General features: G+C 35.4%; 1 protein-coding gene across 1 annotated transcript; it reads right to left on the bottom strand.

The window, feature by feature from the left end:
• Positions 1 to 1,252: 1,252 nt before the first annotated feature.
• Positions 1,253 to 11,575, bottom strand: supt4h1 (SPT4 homolog, DSIF elongation factor subunit). Its single transcript, XM_028806996.2, has 5 exons — positions 11,379 to 11,575; positions 10,862 to 10,968; positions 10,435 to 10,490; positions 5,622 to 5,675; positions 1,253 to 1,824 (listed from the first exon to the last, which is right to left on the bottom strand). Exons 1-5 carry the CDS (start codon positions 11,445 to 11,447, stop codon positions 1,757 to 1,759), a joined length of 354 nt encoding a protein of 117 aa, XP_028662829.1. The 5' UTR covers positions 11,448 to 11,575; the 3' UTR covers positions 1,253 to 1,756.
• Positions 11,576 to 18,059: the final 6,484 nt, after the last annotated feature.

Genomic DNA, 18,059 nt, shown 5'->3' with positions numbered 1-18,059 from the left:
GCACCCCAAACCATCACTGACTGTGGAAACTTTACACTGGACCTCACACAATGTGGATTCTGTGCCTCTATTCTCTTCCTCCAGACTCTGGGACCTTGATTTCCAAAGGAAATGCAAAATTTACTTTCATCAGAGAACATAACTTTGGACCACTCAGCAGCAGTCCAAAGGCGAGACGCTTCTGACGCTGTCTCTTGTTCAAGAGTGGCTTGACACAAGGAATGCGACAGCTGAAACCCATGTGTTGCATACGCCTGTGCGTGGTGGTTCTTGAAGCACTGACTCCAGCTGCAGTCCACTCTTTGTGAATCTCCCCCACATTTTTGAATGGGTTTTGTTTCACAATCCTCTCCAGGGTGCGGTTATCCCTATTGCTTGTACACTTTTTTCTACCACATCTTGTCCTTCCCTTCGCCTCTCTATTAATGTGCTTGGACACAGAGCTCTGTGAACAGCCAGCCTCTTTAGCAATGACCTTTTGTGTCTTGCCCTCCTTGTGCAAGGTGTCAATGGTCGTCTTTTGGACAACTGTCAAGTCAGCAGTCTTCCCCATGATTGTGTAGCCTACAGAACTAGACTGAGAGACCATTTAAAGGCTTTTGCAGGTGTTTTGAGTTAATTAGCTGATTAGAGTGTGGCACCAGGTGTCTTCAATATTGAACTTTTTCACAATATTCTAATTTTCCGAGATACTGAATTTGGGACTTTCATTAGTTGTCAGTTATAATCATCAACATTAAAAGAAATAAACATTTGAAATACATCAGTCTGTGTGTAATGAATGAATCTAATATACAAGTTTCACTTTTTGAATGGAATTACTGAAATAAATCAACTTTGTCATGATATTCTAATTTTATGACCAGCACCTGTATATATGCACCTCTTGTTCCTTTTCATGAAAATATGCTGAATGTATATTTCCTTTGTAGTTTTTATTGAGAATATAAAATAAATACAAACAGTTCCATTTTTCTTTATCTACTTCCGTCAAAAAGATTGATGGGAAGCTAAAGCATATCCAACCAAGGATAAATACAAGAGGTCTGTCCGAGAGCCAAGCATTGCCTACCAATAATAAAAGGAGGTTTTCTGTTCTTACAAATGTAATGTTAACATCATTTGTAATAGTAAATGGGTCTTAAAAATGAGCTTACCCAACAATATGTTCTCTGCTTTTAAATGGATACCAACATTCAGCTCTTGTATCTTTCATAAAACACTTTAACTAATATACAGAAACAACTCTGCATTTAGTTTTTCTTTTAACAGAACAGTTTTATTTGACCATATCTTAAAATTTACGTTCTTACAGTAAATATGAAAAAAATAACATCTCAGGAAAGAACATCTACCTCAAGTATGAAGTTCTCAAAATTGTATTTTGACATGTTACAACAAATTATAACAAAGATGATTTTTGTCATCTTATTTTTAATCACTGTTTTATTTTCAATATGTATATAAAAAAAAAAAAACAATTAAGATTTATCAAATACTAACCCGCCCACAAAGCATAAACAACTGTTCCAATTACTTTCTATGAGCTGTTTACTTGTATAGTTGAACTTCAAGTTAACAATTTTTTAAATGATACAGCAAAGCAAAACAAACATTTATGACTTCTCCATACTGCGCAGCAGCCAAAACAGAATGAATGGCTCAAACTTGTGCTTAATGCCAGCAGTAATTTATTTCTTCAGTTGCTGATCAATTCACGACAAAACAGGAAAAAAAAACAAAACGATGTCATCTTTTATGTCTTGATCGCAGTATCTCTGGATTTGTAAATGACTCCCCTACTTTTCAGCTCCCTCACAATACCTGAAATGAAACACAACATAAAAGCATAGAATAAAAACACATGTCTTTCAGGAATTGTCAAAAATTATGAAAGACCTGTAAGATGAGGTCAAAATGTTGCACATGGAAGATCATGAAAGATCAAGAAGATGAATTCCTGGACAGAGGGGAGTGAACTACAAATTAATCTATAAAGGACAATTGGATACATTAATCCACTCAGCCAGAAGGGAATGAAATAAGATATGGCAGACATTATTACACAGATGAATGGCATAAACTATATGAAATACTAGGTTCTATTGCTTATAAAATGCCTTTTTTGTCAATCTAAAAAAAAAAAAAAAAAAAATCTGTATGGAATGGTCCAAACAACACTTCCACATGAATTTCACTTTAGTGATACTGCAAGTGATCACTCCATGGAAGATTGTACTGTACAATATTATACAATCAAGTACATTAGCATAATATTTCTTACATACACAAGTAAATATAGATTACAAGAAACAGGAAATTGAATCAAGTGAATAACTTGCATAATATTTGTTTAGAAACTAAACAAATTGGGTCAAATGTAGTAAATGAGCTGTACAAATTGATTGGTACAGGGCTGGCTTAATGCCACTGTCAAGGTTGACCTTTCCAGATCTATTTTGTGTGTGCGTGCGTTTGTGTTCATTTCTTTCTCTAAAACATCCAATCCAGCATATGCTCTGGTAGCACAACCAACCTGTCAGCTATTGCACATATAAATTTCTTTTGAGTGAATACCTGCATGCATGTACACTTGCTTGTGCCTCTGTATATGTATATTTAATTAAAATTATGTATCTTAACTAAAATATCTGCAAATCAATAAGCCTGGCCCCATGACTAAACAGAACAGACATCAAAAAAACTTGTTAAATAGAACAATTTTTACAGCAGTTATCGTTGGACACATGTCAGACCATTTTTGTAGAACAGGGGTATATACTGTAATTACTGAACCAAAAACAATAGGTCTGAAGCCTGTAACAAGGCAAACAGGATGCAACTTGTTTACAAAAAGAGATATAAATTCCGAAAAAGTTGGAACTCTCTGTACATACTTCCCAGCATTCCAAGTGGATATCAGAGTAGATATTTCAGAAACCGCTCATTCTAAACCTTTTTTTTTTTTTTAATCTTTCCTAGAATGGGGCAGAGTGCTGGCTCCGACGCTAGGGTTTTGCGCTGGCAATCGGATGGTTGCCGGTTCGAAATCCTGTAAATGCCAAAAGTGATTCTACTTTGTTGGGCCCTTAAGCAAGGCCCTTAACCTGCAATCTGCATCCAGCCCTGCATGTAGGCCCTCCAACCTGCAGGGAAAAACCTGGGGGTTGGTGGCAGAATTGGCACTCCAGCCACCATAAAAAACCTCACATTGGTTCCATTCTATCTGAACTAGTGTGGTGCTGAGGCGTCACCCGTTGCATGGCTGCACTCGGGTCCTAATTTGGGATCCCGAGTTGGTTTGTCACGTGGTGGATGCAGCAATGCGCTTATCAGTGCATGCTCCTTACCTCTCTCTAGAATGCAGTCATTGAGGAGTGCCACACAAAGCCAAAAAAAATTTTCCAAAGAAAATTGTAACTTTATGGTATGAAAATCAATTCATTTCATTTTGATATAAACAAAAGAATGCACAGTTGAAACATGAACTTAAATTTCGTACAATGGATGGTATTACAACGAGGCACAATCATCACAATAGGTACTTCCTTTTTGTGTGAGAATGGCAGCTTCAAGTAGCAAGAAAACAAGAACATATATAGCCCTCCTACAATGATTAGATTTGTTTTACTGCTTGGAATTTGTGCTCAAAAACTTGCCTTCCAGACAGTTTTTAACCCAAAAAAAAAATTAGAACCTTTGGTAATTTTGTAATAAGCAAGAAGAAAATTGTCGTAGTTTAAGAAGACTTTTCCTTCCCTCTCCTTAAATATTGTACTAAATTGCTTTAAAGTCTTTAATGCTAGTACATTTTTCCAATCATTCAGGTAGCCATGAAGTTCAGTTTTATTAACTAACTAGACAAAGAGCCCGTTTTGACAACGTAAGATGAAACAGGCACGAGTGGAATAGTAATAAGTATAAGCACCACAAACCTGATATAGGTGTACTGAATGAATGCGTAATTATCCCTCGAGCTGTAGTCGAAATCGCCTTTCAGGCCTCTAGAGCTTTAATCGAAGTCGCCTATCTCTTTGAATTTTCGCGGCTGTAAATCCGCCGCCTGCCACGATGTCGGTCTCGTAAGGTTTTTCGGGCAGCTGCGCAGAAGGCGACTGCGCATTCGGCTTCGGACGGACGTGAGTGAGTGAGTGAGATATACATATTCAATAAGCTAGCATCCTTATTACTTGCTATTTCTTGTGGCATTTCAGCTGGTTTGTGTTAGGCTAAATTGCTTGATTTTCCTTTTTATTATATATTCTTGTTTTCATTATTTTATTATTACACTGTGATAAAATGTTTGAGTTCTGCCAGAAGAAATGCTGATAGGAACCTTTGTTCCTCATGATTTTCAAGCATGTGGCAGGAGGGAGACAATAAGGCAAAGCTCCCTCTTAATCACTAATTGGTTTAAAAAAAAAAAAAAAAACAGTATTAAAGTTTCAAAAAGTGTGCTACCACACACGGACAGTGGAAACCCCAGCCAGTCAACCCTGTGACTTTCAAATTGTAGCCCTCCATAATCCTCCCCCCTCCAAACTTGTGCAGGCTCCAGCAGCACCCAGAGAACATAATGGCTTGAGCACAAAGAGTGCCTCAGCGGACTGCTGCATTCACCTCTGTCAACTTTAAATAGGGGTCCCCTTACATGGGCTGATTGTGGATTTGTATGACGAAAGACTTCCTACTGGCTAAGTATACATTTTTTTTTAAAATTGGCATTGCTTTTTGTTCTTGTTTTGTTGCTGCTGTAGCTTTGAAGTGGCAATGAAACCTTTCTACATGGCAATTTCAAGCATTAAATCTGGACCATCTATACTGCCAGACACAATCCACAATTTCAGACAGCTTTAAATATCTGGTTTACCTGAGAGTTTTTTTTTTTTTTTTAATTTTAAAAGTACATTATCTGTTCTTATAGTTTACAGTGGGTATATAGGGTACTGGTGAAAGACAAGGCCTTAAAAGGTACCAAATACATAGTGGCAAAGGTTTTAAGAAAACATGCTTTCCATATAAGGCGTCCTTGAGATAACAAAAGGAAACTAGAAATAGTTACTTTATCACAGATTCTTGGTACAATTTTCACAGGTTAAGGATACGTTTCTTGCTTATTTGCCTGCTCACAGTGGCCGTTGTGGGTGGAGCTTTGACAACCTAACACCCTCCAACCAGTTATATTCTGTGTTGTTATTTTACATAGCCTATGGAATCTGATACATGCCACAATGCAGCATTCCATGTTTCAGAAAGATCTAAAAACACTGATGCAGCAAACTTTGACACAAGTATTGGTTTTCACATTCTCAAAACCTTTGGCCACGGCTGTACAAGTCAAACAATGTCATTTTATTCTGAAACTGTTGTTACAGGTCTGAACAAATGTTCATGTTAATAAAAAAAAAAAATACAACCAAATACATCATAATTTCTCAAATGGGACTACTAACAGTTACCCCTACCTTATCTACAATTACTACAATTCTACTATTAGTGTTCAGAAACATACTTCTAAGTACTTACTGTGTTATACTTTCCCTTAGATATTTGTACAGAAAGATAATTGCTGACCTGATTAACATGAACACATTTTAATTAAAAATTTTAAGTACACATACCTGGGGGTAATCGTCCATTTACTGATACTGCATAAACACCTGGCTTAAAATTACCTATAGAAGAAATGCAATTATAGGTAACTGGATAATTGAACATTGTTTGCACAAACACAAATAATGAACACAGCAATCAAACTGTATTTAATTAATTATTAGTTTTATTACACTTCCAAGACATTCTAAGAAAGAAATTATAAAAAATAATCTCCCAACAACAGAAACAGTTTTATTCAGCAACCATAAAATACTTCTTGCTAAAAATCATTGTAATCAATAAATGCTGTTCCTATAACCAAAATTGTTAACTCTGTTCTTGTCTAGCTTTGAATATGAAAAGTAAATGCAGCTATAATCAGACTTACATTCTTAAATTGCTTCCTGCAATGTGCCAATGATTACAAGAACTAGTAACTTCATTTCTTTCATATTGAAAATGTATTAATATTGCAATTATTGAGACAAATTGGTAAAAACTTGGAAGGAACTTTTAATGGATCCCTCTTAAACTGTAATTAATAATTTAATTACAGAATTTCAACTAAATGTTGATGTGTGATATATGCAGTATTACTTTTGTCAATTAAAATGACAACTGACAATTTTTTTTGACCTGGACAAACATGTAAACTTATTGAAAATACTACATGAACAAGATAACTAAATGAGCATTTTCACAAAATAGAAAAATAACACATTTCTTTGAAGAGTTTTGCATTTAAATCTGTCATGTTTTTATTTTTTTCACAATTTGTGTTTATTATTTAGATTATTTTTTAAATTTACATAAAATATCATACATATACATATGGGTGCCCATTTGAAAGAAAGAAAAAAAAACACTTGTCATATAAAGAATGGATAAACTGCATACTTACAGACTGAATGTGGGATAATATCACAAAGCTTTAGCTTACTTTATGATTACTTACTTTTTACTTTATGAATCATTTAATAATGTACATTGCTAAATGTTGTGACCATTGAAATTTCATGCCTGGATCACCGCATGTATTACGCTTGCTTCTCTAATCTGCGGATACCTATAGCTACTAATAAAATATTTTTTAGCAGGAGGCTAATAACACTATAACAGAGAGAATTAAGGTTTTGAAATATGCTGAAAGAAACATAATACATGTTTAATGAGTACTGAATAATCATTTCACACTTTTAATGGATTATAGGCCCAACAGTATATTATAATTATCAAGTAAATATGTAGTACTTTAAGCTGCTGCATGCTATTAGAGCTATAAATGTGTTACAGGTCAAACTAGAAAATTTGCCAGTGACACTGAACGAGGCTCCAAAATGTATGGGATATAATAAATCATACATAACATACAGCACGGCTCAAACGTTAACAGGTACGGTATAAAAAAAGTACATAGTTTTATCACTATTCTTAACCATGAAAAGATGGTACCACTATAGAAATAGTGAGTGATGTCTTGGGCGATGCCATGCTTGGAATTCCTTAAAATCTTCTGCTTATTTACCTAATCATTCCTGGATTAGTTATCAGATGGTGCAAATGCACTGACAGGACAATTACTATAAGAGTTCCATGTGTTAATACTAAAATAAAATTTAAAACTGTGTTAACAGAAACGCATACTCATTGAAGTACTCATAGTACAGATACTATGTTTGAATTTTTATTTTTAGAATTGATTTGAAGCAACATTTTTCAGTTACTAGAGAGAAAATGTCAGGGAATTTTCTATTGTATCACAGAAAAAGGTACAACATTGTTTACTTGGATAACAGAGGTACTTTAATAAAAAGCCAATGAATAGGATGTCTTTTTTGCAGTGGTATCAAAAGGTATGGAGTAATATAGAATTTTGCTGGTACTGAATACAAAACATTTTGTATCAGGATATTCCTACTTGGGATAGACCTTGAAGATGCAGGATAACTATCTTGTGTCTTGTCCCTATGCTCTCTTTTAATTTCTAGTTTTTACTGGCATATTATATTGGTTCAACCTATAACTTAATTCCTTCATCATTAACACCTGTTTGTTACATTTGTTTCATCAAGCACTGAGCTATATTCCTACAAAGATTTTTTTTTTTAACTGGAAAGTGATCTGTTACTATATTAGTTTATTTCTTTAAAAAACATTCAGATATCTTACAGTATTACTTCTATTTTTGTAAAAGGAATGTTTGAAACTCCAAGGTTCAACTGCATTATGCCCAAGATACCACCGTACTAAGAGATGATGGCCCTCAGTTCTAAGTGCTGTCTCCGTGATCAGCATAACAAAATCAGTCCCAAGTTTAACTAATCCACAGCTAGTCTTGTTTTTGTCATGCGTTTTTCCTTGACTTGCTCAACTGGTCGTCTGATTAACCATTGATGGCATCATGCCAGCAATTAATGTCTCACCCCATCTCAATTAACAATGTGCCACTATACATTTCTCTAGATTTAAAGGGACACAGCACAGGGGAAAAGGTACATCATCATGTAAGCTTAATAAAATATAATGGCAATCATCACGCTACTTTAGACAGAAATTAATTATGCTTTTGGTATTGTAAGCGTTATTCACTTTGAGCGTATGAAAAGGCTGAGGAAAGCCCCACATTGAAAGTAACAAAGGCAACAGATACACATAAATAAAATTGTATCTGAAGCAGATACAATTTTTTTATAGATAAAACAGAAGACTTGATACTTGTCATTCATTGTACATCCAGCTTTTCCAAATTGAAAAAAACAACTCAACAGTCACCTAAGCATATGAACTTCGTAATCATTCATAAAGAATGTCTCATCACAGAGAAAACTTCATACTAGAGTAAAAATTCTATATAATACATATCGTGAGATATCTCATATCAGATCTGGAGGACAATTGCAAAATACAATGGGGGAACCCAAAAATTCCCAGAATCAGTCAATAGTATGGGAATAGGGTTTATTTATCAACTATGCTGTTGGGACTTGCATGCCTACAGCCTTGTTACTCAGTCTGCCAAGTCACATTGTGCCGAGTTGATGAAGATGCTTATTTCTGACATTTATTCTACAATCATGCACATAACTTTGGCGATTTTTCTTGCTACACGCCAAAAAAAAGCATGTCAGGACATATTGAATGTTAAGACAATGATGATTGTGTTTTTCAAAATTAATGGACTTGTTAGTAAAGAGTTTTTCTGGAACTGACTGTTAATCAGCACATTACTCTGAACTGCTGAGGCATCTGCTGGCAAGTATCAGGAAAGAAACATCCAGAGTAGTGGCGCACACAAAACTGTATTTTGCACCATGAAATCACACCTGCACACATTTCTGCACTATGACAGCTCACTCGCACATACTGCATTATCAGTCAAAGAGTTTTTGACCAAAAACAATATAGTTTTTGCTTCATTCCTCCCATATCCACCAGATCTCGCTCACAGCGACTTTTACTTTTGTTCTCAAAATAAAATTTGAGATTGAAGGAAACACACAAGGCTCTAAATACTATAACAAAAGATGGGCACAGGAAATGTTTCCAGTTGTATAATAAAATTAACAATATATATAAATTCTGGGAGTTTTTGCGTCCCTCTTCATTCCTCCACGAAACTCTGAAGGAATTCATCATGGAAGAAACTGACACCATCTTTCAACATGCACTGTTTGAACTGGCGGCCAATCGATTTCTTAATTAGGGATACCAACTCTGCACCTTTCGACTGAAGACTACAGTTATATGTATGTTGATCTGCATTTTTACATTTCTTATATTTATAATGCATAATGTTTCCATGCATAGTTTGACTTTTTCTGTAGTATTAAGTTAAAAATATTTTGATTCCATATCATGCTATATGCTTCAGTCCAAATACAAAGGTATAATATGGCTTCCATATTTGCTTTAATGGCAGCATAAGTGCTTTTTCATGTCTGATGCATGCTGAATTAATTTTGTAAAATTACTCAAAATACCAAGTCCTCAAACCTGCTCAGGAAGTGGCGTAAATTAGAATGTAACTTGTTCACAATCTCCGACTCCAAGAAGCCCACTGCAACTGCACTCAAGTCTTTGTCTTGGTCTGCTACTAGTCTACAGTTCTGGGGCAAACTACAACAATGTTAAACCCAAAAGTTAGTCTCGTTACTGCAAATACAAACTAAGACCAGATCAGCACAGGATCATCTCGAGTTGATAGCACATTGTAACACACCCTACAAGACAGTCTTTTTATTGACACACTAATACAGAAGAGATAAAATAACCACCCAAAACAAATGTTTTGTGAACTACCATAAAGTGCCTAAGACTTGCATAAGAACAGAAGATTACAAACAAGACTCAGTGTACTCTATTAGACTGTACAAAGACTTGGAAGCCAACATAAATGACTAGCTAGATTATTCTAGTAACACAGAGGAACTACATTAAGAAAGAGCACAGCAGCTTCTTTTCATAGAAGATTGTTCATTTCATGTGGGAACTAGAGTCTTCACATGTTCTACAATTATGTTCTAGTCAGTGCATGATTCTCTACTCTGTGGTCTTGGACCAATAACATCTCTTCAAGAGAGACTCAGTGAATAAAGAAGCTAATTAAAAAAAGCAGGCTCAGTTTATAGAAGACACTCAAACTGGAGGTCGTACCAAAGGAGAAAATGAAGACAAAACTGACACTGCTGGATATCCTCTCAATGACACACAATCATTAAGTACTCATAATCAATTTATTTTAGCTTAAATGTGTAAAGAAACCCAACTGGTGTGACAGTATGGCAAAAACGTAAATGTTTCCTACTCAAGTCATCAATCAGTTACTCTTTTGAAACTTACTGATTCTCTGCCATTTAGAAACCCAGCTATCTTCAGGACTCATCATTGCAATGACTCTACAACAAAAAATAAATATTTTTTTAAATTAAACATGTGCAATGAAAAAAATGTGTTTCGTTCAATTAAAAAATAAATCTTTGAAAGGTTATTTATAATCACTAATAACAACACCATGGCAATTTTAAAATTGTAACTTCATAAAGTAATTAACAGGATGGCTAGACACAGTATTGTGTCTAATTCAATTCAATTTGGCTAAGGAACTGCAAATTATAGATTTTTCTTAAATAAAAAATGTGCAGTTTTCTTTCTTTGCAGTCAACTATGTAGAAACAACTAAATTTAACATGTAATAGAATTGTGTAAAAAATGCATTAGTATTATATATTATTTAGTTGCATATCGATTAAGCATTACTTTTACGGACCCGTCAAATGAAGAGCTCGTACAATCATAAACCATTTCCCTGTTTCCTTTCATCTGAAGATAGGCATCACAGTTATCACAGCCGTCATATTCGAACTGATCGATTGTCTACAGCGGATAAAAGAGAAATGATGGTAATCACAAGGACATAAACAATGAAATATGTACACTTTTCTAAAAGATGTGAAAAACGTAACTTTAACATGAGAACCCTTGAAAAGACTTACTACTACTTAACTTGGTGAATCACAGCAACAATCTGCATTTGCGTTGTTACTTTCGAGAATTCAATGATACAACCCGACAAGTAAGTGTATCGATAGTGCGATATAGAGGTTTTCTCAAAAACAAATTGACCATCTCTTTACTGTTACCAAGGCTTCCGCTTCAGCATGTTTGCCATTCGTATTAACCACCCTACATACAACTGACTCACAAGAGGAAAGGAAAGAGCAGATCCTAAAAACTGCTGTTAAAAAAAACGAACAGTCCTCGAGTTACCTATGAACATTTCTTACCTTTACCAAGGAACACAGCAGACAAGCTCGCAAATGCCGAAGATCTTTAGGTACTGTCTCTAACGCCATTATAAAAACAAAGAAACAGCCAACAATGAAACTGTTTCTTGTCAGTGACAAAAAGAGAATAGATTAGAACCAAACACTACAATCAGGCCGCGATGCTCGTTGTCATCCAAGTGCGCCGGAAACGATTCGTGATAGGACGACCGTCCCAAGTGACGTCATAGTCGAAGTCTGACTTCAGATGTGCCAGCTGGGCAGTGAAGACTCGCTACCCGATCTGCGTGCCTACCAGATTTGCGCGCGCAGGCGCATAGCGTAACTATTATGACCCTGCACGATCTGCGTTTCTTTTACAGGAGTCCCCATCCGATTTGTCTCGCGCACGCGCTCTCTGCTTAATTAAAATTCATTTCACGACGCTGTCCGATTTGTTCTGCGCATGTCCAATGTTTTACGACACACGAGAAAAAAAGTTACCACGGGATTTTAATTTCTCGGTCTGCATTAACAAATAGAACTTTCGCCATTCGAGTGAGAAGGAGAAAGAAGAACGCTGTAGAGAATAGGAGAATATTGAATTTTTCTCCTGGCAGAAGAATAATTTTCACTTCTTGAAAAAATGAAGACTTTTCAATTTTACAACGACTTGAAAGAATATCTTGTACGGGAAGAATTTAGCAACAATTTAACGGTCAGAGAGCGAAGTGAAATACGACGTGTGTCCGTGAATTTTATGATTAAAGGTACTGTATGTAATGTTTATTGAATGCTTTTCAATTTTTGAAAATACAGTATATACTGTAATATAATCTAGATATATTTAGGATTATCTGACGTTTTGTTTAATAATTGGAATATTACAAAATTTACCGTTTTAAATAGGCTGGTGATTTCAGTGAACGCGCATGAATGTTTTGAAATATGCAAAACTTTTAATAAATTGTGTTATTAAAAAAACTGCTCAGGTGGACTTTCCTGTTTACTGATTTATACTTGATTAATGGATTAGTAGGTTTTCTCTTTTTGGGAATATGAAAATCTGAACTGCCTTAGATGTATCTCAGATCAGGTGTCTAAGTTTTACAATTCTTTTAAAGAGAGAAGTAAATTGGTATCCACTAACGAATGTTAAAATGTGTTTTTTCTTATGCAACTCCCAACATTAGACCACAATATCTTAGTGTGTGTGTGAATCCTCGCAATCCCAGTAACTGTTGTGTTTTTCTCATTGTATGAGTTTCAATAGAAACAAAACCAGGCTGTTTCATTTGCAAAATAAAGCACACATTCTTAGGGTATTATGCTTTGTTACTGGGTAATTGGTGTATGCCTTCACTTATAATGTGATGTGGTCAGATTTCAGTTACATGCAAGCAACTTTTGTATTCTGTTCTTTCTTAATTTTGGATAGTCCATCATCCATGCCCTGGCTGCTCTACAGGGTGTATCAGGACAGGAGGCAGAAGACTTATTTCTTGGTGGCCCAGAATACAGTATCAGGTAAAAGTCAAGTCTATGAATGTTTGAAGTAAGTGTTTAAATATTTCTTGTTTATTATTTTTATATTTTACTTGCCTTAGTGAAGTGGAAGAATTTAACTGAAAGATAGGGCAGCAATTAAAGAAGGAGGGAATGCTGCGATATCTGTTGGAATAGAAGATGATGCTACTGCCCAGTGCTTCCAGAATCCTTCATTTGAGTCTTGGGTCTGAATCTACTGCGTCATTGCCAAGTATTCTGGGGTAATGTATCTTGTTTTGTTTACATTTTGTTTTTCTCCATATTCCAAGCTCATTTACTTGACCTTAGCTTTAATAAACTGGATGGCTGTGTCCTTCACAATTGATTTTAAAGTACTATACTATTCATTACATAAAAAGCTCTGAACAATTTAGTCCCTTCCTGTATTTGGTACTGTCTCTCCCCCATCACTCCTCAGTGTAATCTTTAATCCACAACCACTAATTAGCTTATGAAAGAACCGGTGAAGCAGCTTGCACATGTACACCAAAAATATAGAATGCCGGCTATAAATGAAAAACCTTTCAAAATACTTTTAAAACTCCATTTTTAAACTTCACCTCTGCTTAATTCCCATTTCTATCAGTTTATGATTTACTTCTGGTTTATGAATGGAACTGCATACACTGAAAGATTTACACCAGATAATAACAATTGTTTTTTTGTTTTTTTTTTTTGTTTTTTTTTGTCCAGTGATGCCCTTTGCCGTGCACCCTGGTCAAGTCTTGTGCAGCTGACTGTGGTGCTGAAGAGAGAAGATTTCTGAAGACCCTCTTGAAGTGGAGCTGCAATTGGATTAACACAACAACAGTATGCTCGCTGAGAATGTCCACAGGGGCCTGGGGAGGCTGTGACCTTGTGACTCTGAGACGTTGTTTTGTCAATCATCCTGACCAACTGGACCTTTATGTGTTCTTCAACAGGGCCATCTGATCATCCAGATATAGTTAAGGAGAAGGACCTTTCAATTTTCCTCTTGTGTACTTTTAAATTGTATATATATTTTTTCGTTTTGATAAAGTTATATATATTTGTTAAGCAGTTTAGCAGTTTGGGCTTTATTAGTATTAAAATATGTTAGAAGTTATCTGTGGAATAATTTTAATAATCAAAATAGCAAAACAATGTAACTTTAAATTTTCTGTGCTCTGGATAAAATATGTTAAAGCTATGTGGTGATTTTTTTTTACTTCTTTGGGTTTTTTTGTACATTTGACAAATGTTTTTTTTAGGTGCATTGTTCACTTTTGTTGTTCTCATAACATTTATTCAATAAAATTTGCATGAAAAGTGTTTCCTTTTTCATTATTCAGTTATTAACTCACATTTAAGACACTATATGGGTGAATAAAAGCCATTTAAATTTGAGTACAAGACGAGCAATAGTATCACAGAAGATGGTGCTGGGGTTGTGCTTTATGTGGGTTAGACATGAAATGAAGATTTCTTTTTCTTTAAAAAGACTGTTTATGCAATCCACTAGTATCACCGCAACAAAATTTTGTAAACCATGATGCCCTATGACATGTGTATTTCATTAATAATAATATGTAAAGTTATTTTTAAAGAGTTTTTCCAGGGATGAAAAGTGCATCAACAGTTCATTTTTACATATATACACACTTGTTTTGACTAACTGCATGAAAGCCTGGTACAACAGCTACACCAAACCTGCCAAAAAAGCCCTGCAGTGGATCATAAAAACATCACAAGACGTTCAATGGAACTGAACTGCCATCACTTGATCATCGATACAAGATTCCCTGTGTAAGAAGAGCTGAACACATCATCAAGGAGAACACTCATCTTGGACAGAACCTGTTTAAGCTTCTCCCATCTGGCAGGCATTTCAGATATATAAATGCAAAGAATTATTATTATTATCAATCTGTATGCTACAAATGGACAAAAAAAAAAAACTTTTTTCCAGCTGCAATAAACTTATTGAACTCGTATATCTCCTCAATCTGAAATAGTTTTCATTGATCATGTACAATTAATGTAGTATAGGTAATCTATACTGCTGTGCATTTATGCAATAATAATCCATCCTGGTTACTTTAACATATATGGCATCTTGCCAATATTTTGAACATATTTTGTATGATTACTCAGTTTTTAGTTCATTATTTATTTATTGTATTATTATATATCGTAACTATTTGACAGTGGAATTTAAATGCAACGTGAAGTTGACACGAGTAATTTCGTTGCGTTACTCAATGTCAGTAAAGTACTTGAATACATCTATTTTTAAAACTGTCATTTATTTTTTATATGTAGACTATAATAACATACAATGGTTAAATACTTTGTACAATGGGAACTGAAAAAAGAAGTGCTATGTAAACTAAACGAAGCGATCTCAGTGATAAACAACGTGTATAACGAGGAGTATGACAAGCTTAATTCAGCCGTGAAAACAGAACGTACAATGAATATTTAATAATATTATCATTATGGTCAACTACTACGGCATTTCAACGAAAATACTGTACTGCCCGTTGTGTATCGACATGCGCAGTTGAGAGCGATCCGTGCCGAAAAGCGAAATGTTTAGTATATATTTTTTTTTTATTATTAAGCGCATGCGGAGTGTGTTATTGCATACGTATTGAACGAAAACGTCATCACTCACTTTACGGTGCTGCCCAATCTGTTTAACGCATGCGTGAACACTTTACGGCATGCTAGGCTTTCAATACGCCTGCGCGCGCAAATCTGGTAGGCACGCAGATCGGGTAGCGACAAAGACAATTGAATTTATACAAACTTAAGTTTGTATTTTATTTAAAGTTACATTTCCATATAATTGAATATACTGTTTATTTTAATTAATTTGATGATTTTAAAAATTAAATTTTATACATACTTTACTGACCGGAGACCCACTTTTTAAATTTTTTTTCCTAATCTCCTCCTCATATAAAATACAATTTGGTGGCCGAATTTATGTGTGCTCCCTGTGTAGAGTTTGCATGCTCTTCCCATGTTTGCATGGTTTTCCTCGGAGTGCTCCAGTTTTCTTCCACGCCCCTTTTGGCCTCGGTTGTATTTGTGTTTATCCTGAGATGGGCTAGTGCCCTATTTGTGCCTTCTGCTTGATGCTTACTGGGCTAGGCGGCTGCTTCCCTGTGACTCTGCTCAGGATAGGTGGGCTTCCAAGATACGATATTTTAAATTACCAATGTAAGCCAAGAACAAGATAAGTTATAGAAACATTAAGCACCCTTCTGTTTTCTGAACTGTTTTAATCTTTGCAGCATCAAGTGCAAATCCAAAAGTGGTACATCTTGGCCACTCTCACACTGATTCACACTGATCAGGTTTACCCATGGAAACATATCAGAGTGTTTTTTCAGGGGGTAAAAATTAAAAACATCTCCCAAAAACACTGAGAAACATATTTTTTGATCCCTTCCTCGGGGTTAACTAAAAAAGTATACTTAACTGTAAATCTGCCTTTTACAAGTAAGTCAGACTCTACCTTTTCCACAATTGGTTCCTGGCTTTTGCCTGTTGCTGCTTCAGTTCCTATACACCTTAGCTGAAAAAAGCAAATTAGGAAATGGATGGATAATAAGATAGAGCTTACTTTAAATAACTTCATGAATCATCAGATACGGTTGTGTGTTGCTGTTTCCCAAATTACATCTTTGCAGGTGCTCAGTCTGTCCTTGGCTTCTACAAAGGACATTAGCTAAGGGACATTGGCTGTTAGTGCTATGATTGTAATCTTTGTATTATTTTATTTTCCCCTTTTTCAGAACTAACATTATTTGTATCCAGGCATACTTCCAGTCTTGATCTATTTGCTGTAGTCCTGTTTCTTACCTTTCCAGCAATCGGGCAATTGCACCTGCAACCCTCCCCAGTGTTTAAAAGGACAGTGAGAAGACACAGAGGAAGAGGAAGAAGTAAAAGTAAGCAAGTGAATGAGAGTGAGAGCCGGTGCATGTTGAAAGGAAACACGTGGCAGTGGGTTCAAGAGGCTCCCAAAACAGAAGTGGGAGTGTGGAGCTAACCCGCACTGTCACATTTGGTGATAGACTGGAAGGGAAGCATAGATGTCTGACTTTTAAAGAACCCACAGACCCAAGCTGAAAGAGGACTTTTAAGAACTTTGAGCATTTCATTGGACTGTTTATTTACTGATTGTTTTAATGTCCTGATTTTATAGAGGGGTGTGTGTGGTTGGATTTGTTTTTGGAAGGGTTGGTTTTAGTGTTCTCATCAATACTGTACTATAGAGTACTCATCAGTTCTGAGCATTTGCTGTCATTGGTTAGCATCTCCATCGTTGTGGTTTTACGTGTATGTAGGTGGAATGGCTTTTTGACAACAGCTCTTTCATGAAGACCTTTTCTAAATACTGAATCTTATAAAACACTGGGCTGAACACCAACTACCTTTTTTCATTTATTTTTTAAATATTGGTTTATGTGCTATTGCACAAGGCCTCAAATAAATAAGTTTCCCTTTTGATTTATGCTTTCAGTAAAATTTATAAATAGGACATATTTAAAAAACTGAAAATAAATAAATAAAACAAAACATTAACAAAATGTGAGCAGAATTAGCTTGTGTCCTGGCCTTGTAAGTTGTAGGTATCCACATTGTTTATTAACTCATCTTGTTTAAACTGTGTTGCTTTGCATCCTGATTCATTTTGTCACAATACAAGCCCTTCTCGTTCCTCCTTCCTTTGTCCATTTGCTATTGTAAAAGCCTTGTGGTCCTTGGACCATGATACTACTCATTTATTGTTGTAAATAAACCAGTACAACCCTCCAAAGATGGTATCAACACCACACAATGCAATGCAGTGAAATATATAACTCAAAGTTTGTAAGTGATGCATCATTGGGTGCTACTTTTTATTAGGTTGCATTGGATCATGTTTATTTGACCTCTCTCTTTTTATTTTCAAAAATACATTTTAAAGGTGCAAGAAGTACTGAAAAATAACTTCACAAAGAAAGCATCAAAGCAAAATAAAAGCTATATATTTTCTAAGGAGATATTTCTTTATAATTACTAGGATAAGTTTGCTAGTTTTCTTATGTCTGTATGCTGTAGTTTCAGCTAAACTGCCAATCCCCGCCAATGCCAGCGCAAGGCAGGAACAAATCCTGTGCAGGGTGCCGGCCCACC

This window comes from Erpetoichthys calabaricus, chromosome 8 (assembly GCF_900747795.2).
Source record: "Erpetoichthys calabaricus chromosome 8, fErpCal1.3, whole genome shotgun sequence".
Classification (NCBI taxonomy): domain Eukaryota; kingdom Metazoa; phylum Chordata; class Cladistia; order Polypteriformes; family Polypteridae; genus Erpetoichthys; species Erpetoichthys calabaricus.
This window is presented reverse-complemented; position numbering and strand designations above follow the sequence as displayed.